The 20000-nt window shown below is 36.1% G+C and overlaps 1 protein-coding gene across 15 annotated transcripts in view; it reads right to left on the bottom strand.

Annotated features, from left to right (window-relative positions):
* impact (impact RWD domain protein) overlaps nt 1–20000 on the bottom strand; it is a 69381-nt gene that overhangs the window by 3016 nt on the left and 46365 nt on the right. For all 15 annotated transcript variants that reach the window (XM_017353118.2, XM_073936454.1, XM_073936459.1 and 12 more), the window contains 2 exon segments: nt 17521–17611; nt 8327–8461 (listed from right to left, as the gene is read on the bottom strand). In XM_017353118.2, the coding sequence (XP_017208607.1) occupies nt 8327–8461; nt 17521–17611 (226 nt within the window).

Here is a 20000-nt window from a genome sequence, read left to right as displayed (position 1 = left end):
CAACACCTTTTTATTGTAGTAAAAACAACGTATTGAGTAAATAAAACTGACCATTGCTAATTCAAAATGGCATAAATATAAACGTATAACGTATTAATAAGTATTTAAAAACCTACAGACATTTCACGATCATAAAAATAGCGAAATGTTTGATAAGAGTTACATTGTCGCTGGAGCAAACAGCTGTAATGACGAAGGGAGCAGGAAAGGAAACAGTAGATGACCCGATTGCTCCTCCACGATGACACACAAGAGTTTCTATAGCAAAGGACTGCAAATAAGCAGATCTTATAACAATAAACATATAAATAAAATGGAGAGGAGTGGAAGTCTGCTGCCGTTTTCACATGAAAATAAAGAAGACTCATAATATAGTGGTGTAAAGTTCATGAGCTAATCGCAAAAGTTGTCGGGGCGCTGAATAGAAATATAGGGGACCTAGCAATGCCCGTGCCTCCAATATTTATCAAATGACCGTCACATTAAGAAGAGATTTGAGCACGATAAATAATGCAGAAATCCCACTGAATAAATCATATTATCAAACATACAATTAAACATTCATGTGAAGAATTGACGCGATTAACCGAAGGGCTTATAAAATATAAATTAAAATATACGAGTGTTTTGAAATGGCCGCGAATACAAACGTTTTCCTCTCCGAGTCTAGCAATCTCATTGATGCTGTTCGTTTGAGAACGAAGCCTTGCTTGCACCAGACTGACAGGAACTCTTTGAGATGTACCTTTTATTTCATACTGCATATTACCCTGATGCAATATAAAGCAACCGCGGCGTAAATAATGTCGCTGTCATTCCTGCCGATTGGTTTTCAATGCGGCAGGCGAGAGCAGGAGGCTTGTTAACTCTCCGACTCCTCAGACCGCTGTCTATTATTCACATTCGGCCCCCAGAGACGCGGATACTGTCCCAATTAATGTTTTGCAGGGAGTGTGTTTTGATGATTGCACACGTGGCCCGGTGACTTACGGGTTATTATGCATTGTATGTTAATTACTCTTGAGCCGCCGCGGTGGACAGAATGTGAACACAATGAGTCAGCCGGCACACACTGCGCAGATAACACAACATGCATCATCTGCACCTCCACATGCATTCGGCACACTGCTGAGAGCTCATGTCCAGGGTGCGAATTATGGGGGGGGGGGGGGGGGGGTGTTTGACCTCCTTGTTAACACTCTTGAATGACGTCAAAACAAGATATGTCTGTCCTTTTAAATAGTGGAGAGTAGTTCGCACTTAATCACATTTAAAAGAATAGGCTAATATTTGAGACACATTGATGCTATGTTGAGGGAACTGACATAGACTGACTAAAAGCTGCTCTAAAGTTAATAAAGCAGAGTTTGTATTTGTTATTTATCGAGCATGTTAGTGTTATGCACCTATGCAGATTAAAAACGCGCATGCTTGTTGCTTTTTACACACACAGGCATGTACAGCAGTACACAAATATCTCCTGAATGACGTCAAAACAAGGCGCTCCATCATTCACTCAGCGCAGTAAGGCCATTGGTGTGATTTGTTGCTATTTTCAGACCAGCGCAACTGTAATTTTCATGTTTTGCGCTACGTTGTTTTAATATCAAAACTATTTGCGCCACTTTGTGGACTTAATGGGTGTGCCGGTCTGAAAAGGAGGTGTGTTAAGGCGCATTGTTGATGTATTGCTATTTTGAGGAACTGAAACCGCTCCATTGACCAGAGCTGCTCTAAAGTCCGCGTTAACGGCGCGTTAGTTATGCGCCTATGCAGGTCGAAACACTTACACATTGTTTAATACACACAGGATGTACAGCAATACACAGATATCTTTACAGATGAAAACAATTAAAGGATTAAAGTGTTACAAAAATTATTATTTTCTACATAAATGCAAAAATTACTGCCTCCATGCCTCATCTCGGGGGGCTTTTTCAGTTTATTCATGACAATCTGCATTCTTATTATAATATTATTATTATTATATGAGTATTTATATTTGTTTTAATAAAAACAAGTGTAGATTTGTCCACCTGTGAGGTATTGGAGACGTCTGCATCACCATATTGGGCATAAGAAAAGGACGTGTGCTTGGATATAACTCAGTTTTCTGACCACACTTGGTTATTACTGTTCATTTATTCCTTTGCTGGAGATCAATACTGAATTTAGAAATAGTTTTGAAGCAAATCTTTAGGATTAACAAACTAAATTAAATATGTAGACTAATGGATGTGTTCAGTGGAGTGAGTTTCCACCGTTTCCTCACTCCACCAAAGTAAAGGAGTAAAGAGTAAAAGTAAGGTAAAGAGGCTGAATGGAGGAGGCTCGTTCTTTATCCTCGCGCTGCAGACGCTCTGTTTAAGTGTTTTCTCACTAATTAAGTTTTACACCTTCAAAGTTCGTCATGTAAATAGCAAATGCACCATGGCGTGACGCAACTGACTCTTAAAGGGAATATGACGTGAGACTCTGATTGGTTTAATGCAGGTTATGCTCAAAGCACACCCAGAACTCATTAAGAGAATAAGCACAACCCTGTTAGACCATGCACCAGGGCGCTGAACATATTTGTCCATCCTTAAAATAGCAAAAGTAGATTCAGACAAAAGTGGATGCCCTTTAGGCTTTGCACATAGATCGTTAAAATAGAGGCCAAGATGTTTAGTCTATCTCTTTTTAATAGTGGAAAATAGTTCGCACATAATCACAGTTTAAATAGTAGGTTTATATTTGACCCTTTAACCCCCTTGCCTAATTAACCCCCATATATATGTATGTGTGTGTGTGTGTGTGTATATATATATATATATATATATATATATATATATATATATATATATATATATATATATATATTTATATATATATATATATATATATATATATACACACACACAGTTCTGTCTCGTTCTCGTTTCTGATTGGCTGATAGCTGTGCAATATTCTGCAATATCAGCACTCGTACAGTCTCTTCACTCTTGTGTATTACTCCGCCCACATAGAGTGACAGCAGATCAATAAACTCACTACAGTTTGACAAATATTCCTGCAGTTAGGCAACATAATGTACTTTTGAGGCTTTTTTAGGCAAGAATATAGTTGTTTAGATTGCAACTATGCAGTTTATTTATAAGGACAGTGCCTATTTCAAAGTATTTATAATTTCTGAGAGACAGCGTGTTTGGGCCCTGTCATACACCCGGCGCAATGTGGCGCAAGACACGACGCAATAGTTGTTTGCTAGTTTCAGTTTCAAAACTACTCTTGCGCGTTGCTATTTTGAGAAACTACAAAAGATTTTTTAATAGACCAAAGTAAAGCCGGTCTATTGTCCAGCGCAGAGCACGTTAGTTGTGCACCTCGCTTACACACTGCTTAATACACACAAGATGTAGAGCAATACGCAAATATATTTACATAAGAAAAATAATTTAAATATTAAGGATATATATAGGATATAATAAGGATATTTATAGGATATAAAAATAAAGGATTAAAATATTACAAACCATATTTTTTTCTAGCCTACATAAATATAAAAATTACTGAAAAAAATCAAAAATCATCTCTGAAGGCTTTTTCAATTCATTCATAACAATTTGCTTTTGTATAATGTTATTATTATTAGCAGTATTATTTATTATATCCATATTTATATTTGTTTCATTAAAAACAAGCTCAGATTTGTCCACCTGTCAGGTTTTAGACCATATGGGGCACAGCATGTGTTTTAGGATATAACTTTGAGCACACTTCGTTAAAATTAGAACTGAATTTAGAAACAGTTTTGAAACAAATCTTTGCGCTTAACAAACGAAATTAATTATTTACAGGCAAATTGATGTCTGTGCAAAAGTTTCCCTATCCACGAGAGCGAAAAGTTAATCATTTATTTGTCATTCTCGCGCTGCAGATGCTGTTTAACTGTTTTTTTGCTAGTGTAATGCTCAGTTATTCCACTTCCACTTACTTTACGTCATGTAAGTAGCAAATGCGTTTATTAATGGGAGATGAGACTCTGATTGGTTTATTCTCAAAACACACCTATAACTCATTAGGAGAATAAGCTCAACCCTTTTAGACCATGCGCCACAGCGCATAGCAGATTTTTTCATTCTTATATTAGCAAAAGTGGATTCTGACACGTACTGAAAGTGAATGCACCCAGCGCTTTGCACATGAACCATCAAAATAGAGCCCACAGTCAATTCGGGGAAATATAAAATGCACATAAATTATTTATATGCAAAATCGAAAAAAAAAAAAAAAACGCAATTCACAGGCGTGTATTGAACTGTGGAGGTCGTACCGTATGGTGCAATATTATATTGAGAACCGTGGCATCCCTAGTATATATATATATATATATAAATATAAATATATATATATTATATATATATATATATATAGTTGAAGTCAGAATTATTAGCCCCCTTTTGATTTTGTTATTATTATTATTATTATTTTTGTTATATTTCCCAAATGATGTTTAACAGAGCAAGGAAATTTTCACAGTATGTCTGATAATATTTTTCTTCTGGAGAAAGTCTAATTTGTTTTATTTCTGCGAGATTAAAAGCAGTTATTAATTTTTAAAAAAACATTTTTGGGACAAAATTATTAGCCCCTTTAAGCTAATTTTTTTTTCAATAGTCTACAGAACAAACCATTATTATACAATGACTTGCCTAATTACCCTAACCTGCCTAGTTCACCTAATTAACCCAGTTAAGCCTTTAAATGTCACTTTAAGCTGTATAGAAGTGTCTTGAAGAATATCTAGTCAAATATTATTCACTGTCATCATGACAAAGAGAAAATAAATCCGTTTTTAGAAATAAGTTTTTAAAACTATTATGCTTAGAAATGTGCTAAAACAATCTTCCCTCCATTAAACAGAAATTGGTGAAAAAAATAAACAGGGGCGCTAATAATACAGGGGGACTAATAATTCTGACTTCAACTATATATATATACAGGTATATATAGTTGTACACACACACACACACACACACTTACACAGACACACACAATGCCAAATCAGAAAAAGTTGGGACAGTATGGAAAACGCAAAGAATAAAAAGTAATTTCAAAATTTACTTTGACTTTTATTCCATGACAAAACATACAACAAACAATATTTAATGTGAATACAATAATCCTTCTAAAACAACAATGAAAACTTAGTAAGTTTGACTAATAAAAGTGATTTAATTGATTGAAATATATTTAGATTTGGTTCAACGAGTCATGCATGTGTTTTTACACAAACTACTGACGAAAAGCTGATCCCGATAGTAAAACTGCAGGATGATTCACACACAATTCTGCTCATTTCAAAGTGCACTTTTCCAAGGAATTCCCATTTTTAAGAGGATAAAAAAGTGCATTAAAATGAGTTCCAATACTGCTAAACCACACCAGTTATTTATCCTTCAGTGCTTTTTCCATGTATCTGCTTTGATTAGTATTGCGCGGGCGATTTATCTCTTGGCTAATGCATCTAAGTGCTGGTTTGACTCAGCGTTCACGTACGGTTATAATTGTGGAGTGGCATAACAAAATAAAACTGTAATTAGCGAAATGCTCAAATTACAGTCATTACCATTTTTTTTTTTTTACAAAAGACACACACTAGTCTTTAATAGGCAGGTTAGCACAGCGGTCTGGATGGCGGTGCGGGACACTCACATAAACAACCGAGACAGAGAGAAACAGAGTCCATAAATCAACAGAAATACAGGCCTAAAATAACAGCGCTGGACAATAAACATGCTTAAAAACGTGTCCGAAAATAAGAGGTTTGCGTTATGAAACGTGACAGGTTTGATATTGAGACTGCCGAAGACACACACACACACACACACACACACACACACACACTGCTTTAATTGACTCAAGCTTGTTGTAATGAATTCTAGCAACATCTTAAACAATCGTATCACACATGCGTGTAATTGTATGTGCGCGCGTACACCGATGCGCCCCTATTATCCGCGTAACCATGCCAACCGCGCAGCTGTGCACGAGGCTCATTTGCACAGAAATGAAAGAGAGCAACAAACAGATGAATGCTGGGAAGAAGTCGAGCGCGTGTCGGCAAATCTCCACACAACTTGTTTTTATGGTGACCTTATCATCAGTGTGATTGTGGAGAGGAGTGTGTGTCGGACACTCCAGAGCGCAGCGGCTCTTCCTACACAAACACAGAGTGAAATACAGGACGTTTAGCACTTAAAAATAACCTCAGACGGAGAAACACACACACGTGGAGACAGAGGAGATCTGCAAATGAGGCGAAACGGTGCGCTTAAAAGACAAACACTTGAGCTGAATGACTTGATTATTTTGACAGTAGAATAGTTTAAAAAAAAGTTGAAATAATCAACATTTCTTTGCATATATCGCTCTTTTTATTTATATATTCATTAACTATTATTTATTCTTACTATAGTTATGATTATTATTATTATTATATTTATTTCATGTTTAGCTTATAATAAATAATTAAATAAATAAATAAATACTAATATTATTTTGATTATTACAGTTATCAATTATATATATGAAGAGTTCAGATGCGAAAGCCGCTAAACGCCATTTCCGTCATAAAGTAGCTAACGATATTGAGTGAATGCTTTAGGCACTTAGTAGTAACTTAGCTCAACTCCTTGTTCAAGCTCTTGTTCTCTCCAGACTGGATTACTGCAACTCTCTACTGCCGGGCTTCCAGCTAACTCTATCAAGCCTCTTCAGCTGCTCCAGAACGCAGCAGCACGAGTGGTCTTTAATGAACCTAAAAGAGCACATGTCACTCGGCTGCTCATCCGTTTGCACTGGCTGCCAGTTGCTGCTCGCATCAAATTCAAAGCTCTGATGTTTGCCTACAAAGCGACTTCTGGCTTTGCTCCTTCTTATCTGCTCTCACTTATGCAGATGTATGTGTCCTCCAGAAACTTAAGTTCTGTGAATGAACGTCGCCTCGTGGTTCCATCCCAAAGAGGGAAGAAATCACTTTCGCGAACGCTCGCATTTAATCTGCCCAGCTGGTGGAATGAACTCCCTAACTGCATCAGAACAGCAGAGTCACTCGCTGTCTTCAAGAAAGGACTAAAAACTCAACTATTTAGTCTCCACTTCCCTTCCTAATCTGCAATTGCCTAATCTGCAATTAACCCGGTACCAGTAAGGTGTACCTAATAAAGTGGCCGGTGAGTGTATATCACTTTAAAATACTCCGGCATGCTAATATGTTAGGGTTCAAATTTGCTTAGTTGAAAATCTCCAAAAATATGTATATATTTTATAATTTATAACATTTACCCACCACAAAAAGACAAGTCAGACTGCAAAAAACACGTTTCTTACTTAGATCTTGTCTTGTTTCTAGCGCAAATATCTAAAAATCTTAAATCAAGAAGACTTTTGTAGACAAGCAAAACATATGGTCTTGTTTTAAGAAATAATATGCCAAATTAAAGTTAGTCTTTCCTTAAAACAAGCAAAAGTATCTGCCAATGGGGTAAGCTAAATAATCTTATGTCACAAGGAAAAACTTAATTATTTAGCTTACCCCATTGGCAGACTATTATGCTAGTTTAAAAAAAAAAAACTAGCTTCAATTTGGCATATTATTTCTTAAAACAAGACCATATGTTTTGCTTGTCTAGAAAAAATAAAAGATCTAGGTAAGAAAAGTGTTTTATAAGGTGAAATCAGGGTTTAACTCCTCTTAAGTTGAAACTAAATGAAGACTTTGGAGTGGCCTAGTCAAACTCCTGACCTGAATCCAATTGAGATGCTGTTTCATGACATTAAAAAGGAGGTTGATGGTTGAAAACCCAGCAATGTGGCTGAAATACAACAACTTTGTAAGGATGAGCGGGTTAAAATACCTAAACAGAGATGTAACTGCGAGTTATTAAAAACGTTTGACTGCATTTGTTCCTGCTAAGAGTGGCCAAACCAGTTCTTAGATTTAGGAGGCAAACACTTTTTCACACATTTTCACCATGTAGTCTTCTGTTTTCTTTTCTTTTAATAATAACAACTGCATGTTGTGTTTACCTGCGTTATATTTGACTAATATTTCAATTTGTCTGATGATCTGAAGCATTAAAGTGCAACAGGCAAATTAAACAAATGAGATCAGCAAGGGGGGCAAACACTTTTTCACACCACTGTATATATATATTCACATCTAATATATATGCAAATAAACACACTAAAGTAAGTCTTCTGTGAAATCCAGCAGTTCAGTGGGAGATCTGCGTATTAGCTGGCCACGCTGGGGGAAGTGTGCATTTGTGGAGGGTCTTACCGTAGAGTCGGCGTAGCCCTCCTGAATGAGGATGGTTCTGGCGCAGTTGTTGATGTGTTTGAAGCGGTCGGGGCCGAGCAGAATCCCACCGTACCAGCGAGAGACCACCACCAGCACATTACGCACATCCAGGATCTGTCAGACACAATCACACACACAAACTGAATATTAATGCTCCTGAAGCCGACGTGACTCACTGCCGCAGGATTATGATGTTCTTAACATAGCTCGAATGCAAAAACGTCCAACATCTGCATTGCTTTTAATATCACGATAGCCATCCTGTGACATTTAAAGTGTTTTTTTATATTAATATACTAAGTGAAGCCCCCTTCAAAGTTTCTTCTTTTTTTTATGTTTTCCAAACGATTTTTAACAGAGCAAGGAAATTTTCACAGTATGTCTGATAATATTTTTTCTTCTGGAGAAAGTCCTATTTGTTTTATTTTGGCTAGAATGAAAGCAGGTTTTAATTTTTTAAACACCATTTTAGGGATAAAATTATTAGCCCCTTTAGGCTGTGAGAAGTTTAATTTTAAACTAGATTCTTAAAGTTTGAGGACAAACTTTGAGGCAGGCTTGTGAAGGCCTGATGGTAATAGTTTATTTAGTTTAAACCGTTTTAAAAAGTATGAAAAGATAGATAGATAGATAGATAGATAGATAGATAGATAGATAGATAGATAGATAGATAGATTAGCATATTATTAGCATGATTCTAGCATAAATTAGCATGTTAGTAGCATGACTCTAGTATTAATTAGCATGATTCTAGCATAAATTAGCATGTTACTAGCATGATTCTAGTGTGAATTAGCATGTTACTAGCATGATTCTAGCATGAAATAGCATGATTCTAGCATAAATTAGCATGTTACTACCATTATTCTAGTATAAATTAGCATGTTACTAGCATGATTCTAGTGTGAATTAGCATATTACTAGCATGATTCTAGCATGAATTAGCATGATTCTAGCATAAATTAGCATGTTACTAGCATGATTCCAGTATAAATTAGCATGTTACTAGCATGATTCTAGTATAAATTAGCATGTTACTAGCATGATTCTAGCATGAATTAGCATGATTCCAGTATAAATTAGCATGTTACTAGCATGATTCTAGTATAAATTAGCATGTTACTAGCATGATTCTAGCATGAATTAGCATGATTCTAGCATAAATTAGCATGTTACAAGCATGATTCTGGTATGAATTAGCATGTTACTAGCATGATTCTAGCATGAATTAGCATGATTCTAGCATAAATTAGCATATTACTAGCATGATTCTAGTATGAATTAGCATGTTACTAGCATTATTCTAGCACAAATTAGCATGTTCTATCAGTCATTTAGGGCTGGGCTATCAGTAATTTAGGGAGGGGCTATCAGTCAATTAGGGAGGGGCTATCAGTCATTTAGGGTGGAGCTATTAGACATTTAGGGTGGGGCCATCAGTGCATTAAGGCGACGCTATAAGTGCTTTAGGGTGGAGCTATCAGTAATTTAGGGCGGGGCTATCAGTCATTTAGGGATGGCATATCAGTCATTTAGAGTGGAGCTTTCAGTCCTTTTGGGCGGGACTATCTGTCATTTAGGGCGTGGCTATTAAGGCTATCTGGGCATGTCTCATTTCTGCCCTGCTTTTGTCCATTCTTCAATCTTCCTTCATTCTGTTAGCAATGTTCATCTTCCAACAATCCAAATGGTCTCAAAGAATCAAACCACGCCTTATTTTGCAGAACAGCATGCAGAAGAAGATCGTTCTGGAAATGACGCTCGCTATGTGACCTGCATTTTAGTGAAGTATTATATATTTGGAGCTTTGGTCTTCCTGCATTTATTTGAGCGTTTTCTATGCATCTAATACCCAAATGAGATCCAATCCTGGATTTATGTGTAACAGCATGCGTCCCAAACACAGGTACACACACATTAGCAAATAAACACACCCTGGCGGAGGGTTGATTAGGTGAAAACTGCGGCAATGCTTTCCAAGAAATCACTGCCAGAGTAAAAACACAGATTCTCAAGTGTTTCCTTCCCCCATCGGGCTGTGTTCACGAGAACAGTTTCTTCAATAGACACGCAGAATAGCTCAAATCTGCTGAATGACGGCTCTGGAGGCTCTTTAGCGTATTTAGCGTCCTGCTCGTTGTGTTTTCCTGTGGCACGGCAGAGAAATCCACACACACACACACACACACACACACACACACACACACACACACCTCTATTAAAAGCCGCTTCCCTTTTCAACACGCCGTCACTTTCACTGAGCAGGAAACAGTGGATGATCTCCAAAAACACTTCATGATCTCCTGTGAGCGGCTGCTGGCTCTCACAAGCAGATTTTTACTCACGCGCCAAAAAAAAGAGGTCAACAACCCAAAGTGTCTCTTTTATAGTTGTGTGTTTTAATTGAGTTTAATAGTGATGCTGCTTTAACATTTGCTGCTCACTGCGCATTCAGTTTCAATAGTTAGTTTACTTTTGTTGGTTTCAGTTTGTTTCAGCACAAATCAACAACAAACCAACCACAACAACACACGACAAAACCCAACAACAAAACACAACCACAATCCAGCAAAGCCACAACAATCAAAACAATGTTCAATTCAACAACAAAACACACAACAAAAACCAAACCCAACCCAAAACAACAGCCCAACAACAAAACACAACCACAACTAAACACACCTCAAACTAACACAAAACAAAAACCTAACCACAACAAAATACACAGCAAAACCCAACAACAAAACACACCACAAACCCAACCCAAAACGACAACAACCCAACAACAACACACCACAAACCCAAAACAACAACAACCCAACAACAAACACACCACAAACCCAACCCAAAACAAAAACAACCCAACAACAACAGACCACAATCCCAAAACAAAAACAACCCAACAACAAAACACACCACAAACCCAACCCAAAACAAAAACAACCCAACAACAACACACCCCAAACCCAAAACAACAACAACCCAACAACAAAACACACCACAAACCAAACCCAAAACAAAAACAACCCAACAACAAAACACACCACAAACCCAAAACAACAACAACCCAACAACAAAACACACCACAATCCCAAAACAAAAACCCAACAACAAAACACACCACAAACCCAAAACAACAACAACCCAACAACAACACACCACAAACCCAAAACAACAACAACCCAACAACAAAACACACCACAAACCCAAAACAACAACAACCCAACAACAACACACCACAAACCCAAAACAACAACAACCCAACAACAACACACCACAAACCCAACCCAAAACAAAAACAACCCAACAACAAAACACACCACAAACCCAACCCAAAACAAAAACAACCCAACAACAAAACACACCACAAACCCAAAACAACAACAACCCAACAACAACACACCACAAACCCAACCCAAAACAAAAACAACCCAACAACAACACACCACAAACCCAACCCAAAACAAAAACAACCCAACAACAAAACACACCACAAACCCAAAACAACAACAACCCAACAACAACACACCACAAACCCAACCCAAAACAAAAACAACCCAACAACAAAACACACCACAAACCCAAAACAAAAACAACCCAACAACAAAACACACCACAAACCCAAAACAAAAACAACCCAACAACAAAACACACCACAAACCCAAAACAACAACCCAACAACAAAACACACCACAAACGCAAAACAACAACAACACAACAACAACACACACCACAAACCTAAAACAACAACAACCCAACAACAAAACACACCACAAACCCAAAACAACAACAACCCAACAACAAAACACACCACAAACCCAAAACAACAACAACCCAACAACAAAACACACCACAAACCCAAAACAAAAACAACCCAACAACAAAACACACCACAAACCCAAAACAACAACAACCCAACAACAAAACACACCACAAACCCAAAACAACAACAACCCAACAACAAAACACACCACAAACCCAAAACAACAACAACCCAACAACAAAACACACCACAAACCCAAAACAACAACAACCCAACAACAACACACCACAAACCCAAAACAACAACAACCCAACAACAAAACACACCACAAACCCAAAACAACAACAACCCAACAACAAAACACACCACAAACCCAAAACAACAACAACCCAACAACAAAACACACCACAAACCCAAAACAACAACAACCCAACAACAAAACACACCACAAACCCAAAACAACAACAACCCAACAACAAAACACACCACAAACCCAAAACAACAACAACCCAACAACAAAACACACCACAAACCCAAAACAACAACAACCCAACAACAAAACACACCACAAACCCAAAACAACAACAACCCAACAACAAAACACACCACAAACCCAAAACAACAACAACCCAACAACAAAACACACCACAAACCCAAAACAACAACAACCCAACAACAACACACCACAAACCCAAAACAACAACAACCCAACAACAAACACACCACAAACCCAAAACAATAACAACCCAACAACAAATCACACCACAAACCCAAAACAACAACAACCCAACAACAACACACCACAAACCCAAAACAATAACAACCCAACAACAAATCACACCACAAACCCAAAACAACAACAACCCAACAAATCACACCACAAACCCAAAACAACAACAACCCAACAACAACACACCACAAACCCAAAACAACAACAACCCAACAACAACACACCACAAACCCAAAACAACAACAACCCAACAACAAACACACCACAAACCCAAAACAAAAACAACCCAACAACAAAACACACCACAAACCCAACCCAAAACAACAACAACCCAACAACAACACACCACAAACCCAAAACAACAACAACCCAACAACAACACACCACAAACCCAACCCAAAACAAAACAACAACCCAACAACAACCACAATAAAACACACCTCAAACTAACACAAAACAAAAACTTAACCACAACAACACACAAAATAACCCAACAACAAAACACACCACAAACTCAACCCAAAACAAAAACAACCCAACAACAAAAAACACCACAAACTAACACGAAACAACAACCTAACCACAACAAAACACAAAACAAACAAACGCTAAACAAAAACACAACCACAACACACAACAAAAACCAACAACAAAACACCACAAACCCACCCAAAACAACAACCACAACAAAACACACCACAAACCAACAAAGCCACAACAATCAAAACAAAACTCAACCCAACAACAAAACACACCACAAACTAACACAAAACAACAACCCAACAACAACACACACCACAGCAACAAAATCCAACACAAGCACAACAACAAAACACAACCACAACAAAACACAACCCACAACAACAAAACCCAACCCACAACAAAACACACCACAAACTAACACAAAACAACAACCCAACAACAACACACACCACAACAACAAAATCCAACACAAGCACAACAACAAAACACAACCCACAACAAAACACACCACAACAACAAAACACAACCCACAACAAAACACACAACAAATTCCAACAAGCACAACAACAAAATCCAACACAAGCACAACAAAACACAGCACAAATCTCAACACAAAACAGCAATGACCCACAACAGAACCCAACACAACCACAGCAAAATACACCAAAACCCAACACAAAACAACAGCAGAAACACAACATTAATTCCATATGTTAAGGTCTGCGATGCTTTAAGTAACAGTTAAAGCCCACCACAGAGGCCTGCCTTCCTGATTCATTTCACCAGCAGTAGGCCTGCTTATTGACTGGCGTGTTGTACAGTTGTCGTTGTTGTTGTATTTTGCGTAGGGTCCAAATGAAAGTGGGCAGAGATTACAGTGTCATGTCATATTTCACACTGGAGGGTGTTGACGACAGCACTCGAGGGGCTTTAATCAGCGGACGGACGATAAGAGGAAAGATTATAAATGAACGACAGATCCAAGTGTGAATATCTGACATAGCAAGAATGCCGTCAGGATGGAGAGAGGAGTTGATGGATGAAACCTACAGCATATCGACAACACGCTGCCAAAATCTCCCACTGCCGCCTATTAATCTGTATGCACAATATACTCAAACACTACTATACACACAAGTTCAGAGCGGTTTGAGGTTAATTTCTATCTATTTTAATGAAGACTGCTCGCCATGAACGCATTTATTTAACTGAGACTTAAAGTTTTAATGCTGTAAATGTTACAATTTAAAATAACGTTTTTCCTATTTTAATATCATTAATTCCTGATCATTTACAGTAATGTTACCTTTGAGGATCGTCGTATTGTACCTTTTTCAAATTAATTTTTACTTGCGCCTTTCGTAAAATGAATCCAATGCTTGTTTAGTAAATTAAATGTAATGCAGGAAAGAACTAGATGGTACGCAGTTGGCGGATGGAGAGTGTTTCTGCAGGTGGTTTGTCAAGCCCACTCGCGTGTGAGGCGCACTCAGAATTGATCATGTTTTAGGGTTGTCGTTCTCCATCCTCATTGACTTGCATTAATTTTTTTGATTCTGGATATTGTGAACTGTGATTTAATATCATTTAGTTTTAATATATTTGATTGCTAAATGACAAATGGAAAAAAATAAACTGGTATAAAAACATGACAACAGATAAAACATGTAAAACAAATAAGACAGCCTCAATAATTCGGTCTAATTTCAATATCTCGAAATAAGACGGTCTCAAAAATTCAATGATATTACAGAAATTCAATGATATTCGAAACATTCCACGATATTTTAAAGTTCCATAAAATTCCAGAAATTTTACGATATTGAATACATTCAATATTTTAAAAACTTAATAACATTAATTCAAAATTACAGAAATGCCATGATATTACAGAAATTCAATTACATAAAAAAGTCTGTATTACAGAAATTCAGTGATACTCCAGAAGATCAATATTTCAAAAGTTCAATAAGTTCCATGAAAATCTAAAAATTCCACGACATTCTAAAAAAAAAATCCCATGATATTTCAAAGGTTCCATGATATTCCAGAAATTCAATGATATTACAAAAATTTGATGATATTATAGAAATTCAATGATATTCCAGAAATACCATACTTCAAAAGTTCAGTTACATTAGATATTTCATGATATTATAAAAAGTAAATATTTTTAAAACATTTATAATAATCCTGAAATTTAATAATATTTTAAAAATTCAATATTACAGAAATGCCATTTTACAGAATTAAATTATATTTTAAATAGTCCACGATACTGCAGAAATTCAATATTTTATAAATTCAATGATATTACAGAAATACCATAAAATTCTAAAACTTCAATGCCAATCCAGAAATGACATATTCCAGAAGTTCCATATTTAATAAATTCCATGATATTCATAAAACTTCATACTTAATACATTCTGATTTTCAGAAAAATCCATATTTCATAAATTCAATGACACTTAAAAGAATTCAATAATATTGGAAACATTTGATGATACTATAGAAATTTAACAATATTCCAGAAATTCTAAATCTAAAAAAAAAAAATCAGAGTATTCCAGAAATTCAATGATATTATAAAACCAATATTTAAAAAATTCTATGATATTACAAAAGTTTAATGATATTGCAGAAATACAATATTTCAAGAATTTAGTTAGTTATTTTACAGATATTCCATAATATTACAGAAATTAAATGATGCTATAGAAATTCAATGATATTCCAGAAATTCAATGATAATATAGAAATTCAATGATATTCCAGAAATTCAATGATATTTCAGAAATTTAATGATAATATAGAAATTCAATGGTATTCCAGAAAATTATTGATGTTATAGAAATTCAATGATATTCCAGAAATTTAATGATAATATAGAAAATCAATGATATTTCAGAAATTAAATGATATTCCAGAAAAATATTGATGTTATAGAAATTTAATGTTATATTACAGAAATTCAATGGTAATATAGAAATTCAATGATATTTTCAGAAATTCAATAATGTTATAGAAATTCAATAACATTCCAGAAATTCAACAATATTCCAGAAATTCAATGATATTCCAGAAATTCAATGGTAATATAGAAATTCAATAATATTCCAGAAATTCAATGGTAATATAGAAATTTAATAATATTCCAGAAATTCATTGATGTTATAGAAATTCAATGATATTCCAGAAATTCAATATCATAGAAATCCAATGATATTCCAGAAATCAAATGATATTTTAAAAATTCAATGATAATATAGAAATTCAATATTATAGAAATTCAATAACATTCCAGAAATTCAATGATATTCCAGAAATTCAATAATATTGCAGAAATTCAATGATATTCCAGAAATTCAATGATATTCCAGAAATTCAATGATAATATAGAAATTTAATGATATTCCAGAAATTCAATGATATTATAGAAATTCAATGATATTATAGAAATTCAATGATGTTATAGAAATTCAATGATTTTCCAGAAATTCAATGATAATATAGAAATTCAAGAACATTCCAGAAATTCGATGATATTATAGAAATTCAATGATATTCCAGAAATTCAATAATATTCCAGAAATTCAATGATATTCCAGAAATTCAATGATAATATAGAAATTTAATGATATTCCAGAAATTCAATGATATTATAGAAATTCAATGATATTATAGAAATTCAATGATGTTATAGAAATTCAATGATAATATAGAAATTCAAGAACATTTCAGAAATGCAATGTTATTATAGAAATTCAATGATGTTATAGAAATTCAAGGATGTTATAGAAATTCAATGATGTTTTAGAAACTCAATGATATTCCAGAAATTCAATGATATTATAGAAGTTCAATGCTATTCCAGAATTTCAATATTCCAGAAATTCAATATTATAGAAATTCAATGATGTTTCAAAAATTTCACCTTTTTTCAGAAATTCAATTATATTACAAAATTCCATGATATTCTAAAAATTCAATGATTTTCCATAAGTTCAATTCCGGAACATCAATATTACAAAAATTGCATGAGACTCCAGAAACTCCCTGACCCATGGGAACCCTGGTATTGGTATACAAACTCAACAAACTATAATGAAAGCACATCAAAGTCATCATATCTTCAACAACCTCCGCTATACCCAACATTTCCAATGATCTGCAAACAAAAAACCCCACTTTTACCTGCAAAAGATGCAGCAGTCGTCCCCCGGCGGCGGTCTCTCCATCATCCTCACAGTCCTGCAGGACAGAGTTTTTCTCCTGGCAGTAGATCCTGATGAAAACATGAAGATACTGATCAACCAAATCAATCCAACACACTGCCAGTGGCCACTTTCCACAAAACACCCTCGCGTTACGCCGTGTTTTTGCGCCCGCGCCTGGGGTTTTGTACTTGTGGGTGTGTGTAGGTTTTTTTTCAGGCTGATATTGGAAGAGGATTTGGATGAGGCTTGATTTCAGGCACAGGGAGGAGTGTGGGACGCCCCGCTGAGGGGTTTTTCAGAGGGTGTCGAGACCTCGAGGTCCGTCATTTGGGGAAATGTTGATGGGATTGAAAGCTTGGAGCAGATGCTGACAGCCGTGTTGACAGTCAGTTCACTAACAGCCAAGACACACGCCGCCCAAAGAGACCTTTCAGCACATATGGCTCATCGCGTGTGTGTGTGTGTCAGAGAGCGGCATTTACACGCTCTCTTCACCATCTGAATAATAAGCAGGCCAGTCAGAGATGATCATTCCTGAAGTGCTGCTTGGAGAAGTGGCTATACTCTTAAATGTGATGTGATCCGTGATAAAAGCTATCTTTCCCATTTAGGAAGCGATTAGTCTAAAAAAAGAAAAGTGAGTAAACCTGTTGCTTTCAAAGTGATGAGTTGACTTTACTTAAAAAAACATGAGTAAACCCATTGCTGTTAAAGTGATTGGTTGACTTTACTTAAAAAGGTGATTAACATGTTGCTTTTAAATTGATCAGTTGACCTAACTTTTTAAAAAGTAAACATTAAATGCAATTAGTTGATTGTACTTTAAATCGTGATTAAACACGTTGCTTTTAAAGCGAATAGTTTGCTTTACTTAAAGTGAGTAAATCCATTCTTTTATGAGATCAATTGACGGAAGTAAACCTAATGCTTTTAATTCTTTTACGTGTACGATTACACTAGTGTGATCAGCCATGGCTGGTGCCTGAAGTGTACGATCACACTGCTGTGATCAGCCTTGGCTGGTCCCTAAAGCGTACAATCACACTAGTGTGATCAGCCTTGGCTGGTCCCTGAAGCGTACGATCACACTAGTGTGATCAGCCTTGGCTGGTCCCTGAAGTGTACGATCACACCGGTGTGATCAGCCTTAGCTGGTCCCTGAAGTGTACGCTCACACTAGTGTGATCAGCCTTGGCTGGTCCCTGAAGTGTAGATCACACTGGTGTGATGAGCCTTGGCTGGTCCCTGAAGTGTACGATCACACTGGTGTGATGAGCCTTGGCTGGTCCCTGAAGCGTAAGATTACACTGGTGTAATCAGCCTTGGCTGGTCCCTGAAGTGTACGATCACACTGGTGTGATGAGCCTTGGCTGGTCCCTGAAGTGTACGATCACACCGGTGTGATCAGCCTTGGCTGGTCCCTGAAGTGTACGCTCACACTAGTGTGATCAGCCTTGGCTGGTCCCTGAAGTGTAGATCACACTGGTGTAATCAGCCTTGGCTGGTCCCTGAAGTGTACGATCACACTGGTGTGATGAGCCTTGGCTGGTCCCTGAAGCGTAAGATTACACTGGTGTAATCAGCCTTGGCTGGTCCCTGAAGTGTACGATCACACTAGTGTGATTGATATTACATATATATATACATATATATATATATATATATATATATATATATATATATATATATATATATATATATATATATATATATATATATATATATATATGCCATATATGGAATGGCATCATATACAAAATATTAAGTTAATAGACGGATCTGTAAGGAGTCTACTCATTTCCAGTTGAGGTCGGAATTGTACACCCTCCTGTGAATTTTCTATTTCAGATATTTCCCAAATGATGAATGATGAATTTTCACAGTATTTTCTATAATATTTTTTCTTCTGGAGAAAGTCTTATTTGTTTTATTTCAGCTAGAGTAAAAGCAGTTTTTAATTGTTTTAAACACATTCTAAGGTCAATGTCATTAGCCCCCTTTAGAAATATTTGTTTTTGACAGAACAAAGTTATACAATGACTTGCCTAATTACCTTAACTTAAGACTAGTTAAGCTTTTAAATGTCACTTTAAGGTGAATACTAGTATCTTGACAAATATCTAGTCCAGAGATGCCCAAATTAGGAATTTGGCTCTTCGTATCCCTTGATTTGGCCCGCCAGAGGGAAAATCATTGGGAAGGGTTGGCTAATGCTTTCAACAGAGTTTGTCATTTCTATTTTAATGTAACCTTTTGTTTGTTTGTTTGTTTGTTAAATTGTTGAGCTACAAAAAAATCGGAAATTAAATGTTTCATTTAAATGTTGTAGGTGAATCAGATTTTTTTAAAAATCTATATACTGTCGCTTAACGAATAGGGGACAAAGCAGAAGACATAAGCGTTCAAATCAAGGCAAAGGCAGTTCAGCATGACTAGTGTATTTGGCATTGAATTTTT

This window comes from Danio rerio, chromosome 22, assembly GCF_049306965.1.
Source record: "Danio rerio strain Tuebingen ecotype United States chromosome 22, GRCz12tu, whole genome shotgun sequence".
Taxonomy (NCBI): Eukaryota; Metazoa; Chordata; class Actinopteri; order Cypriniformes; family Danionidae; genus Danio; species Danio rerio.
This window is presented reverse-complemented; position numbering and strand designations above follow the sequence as displayed.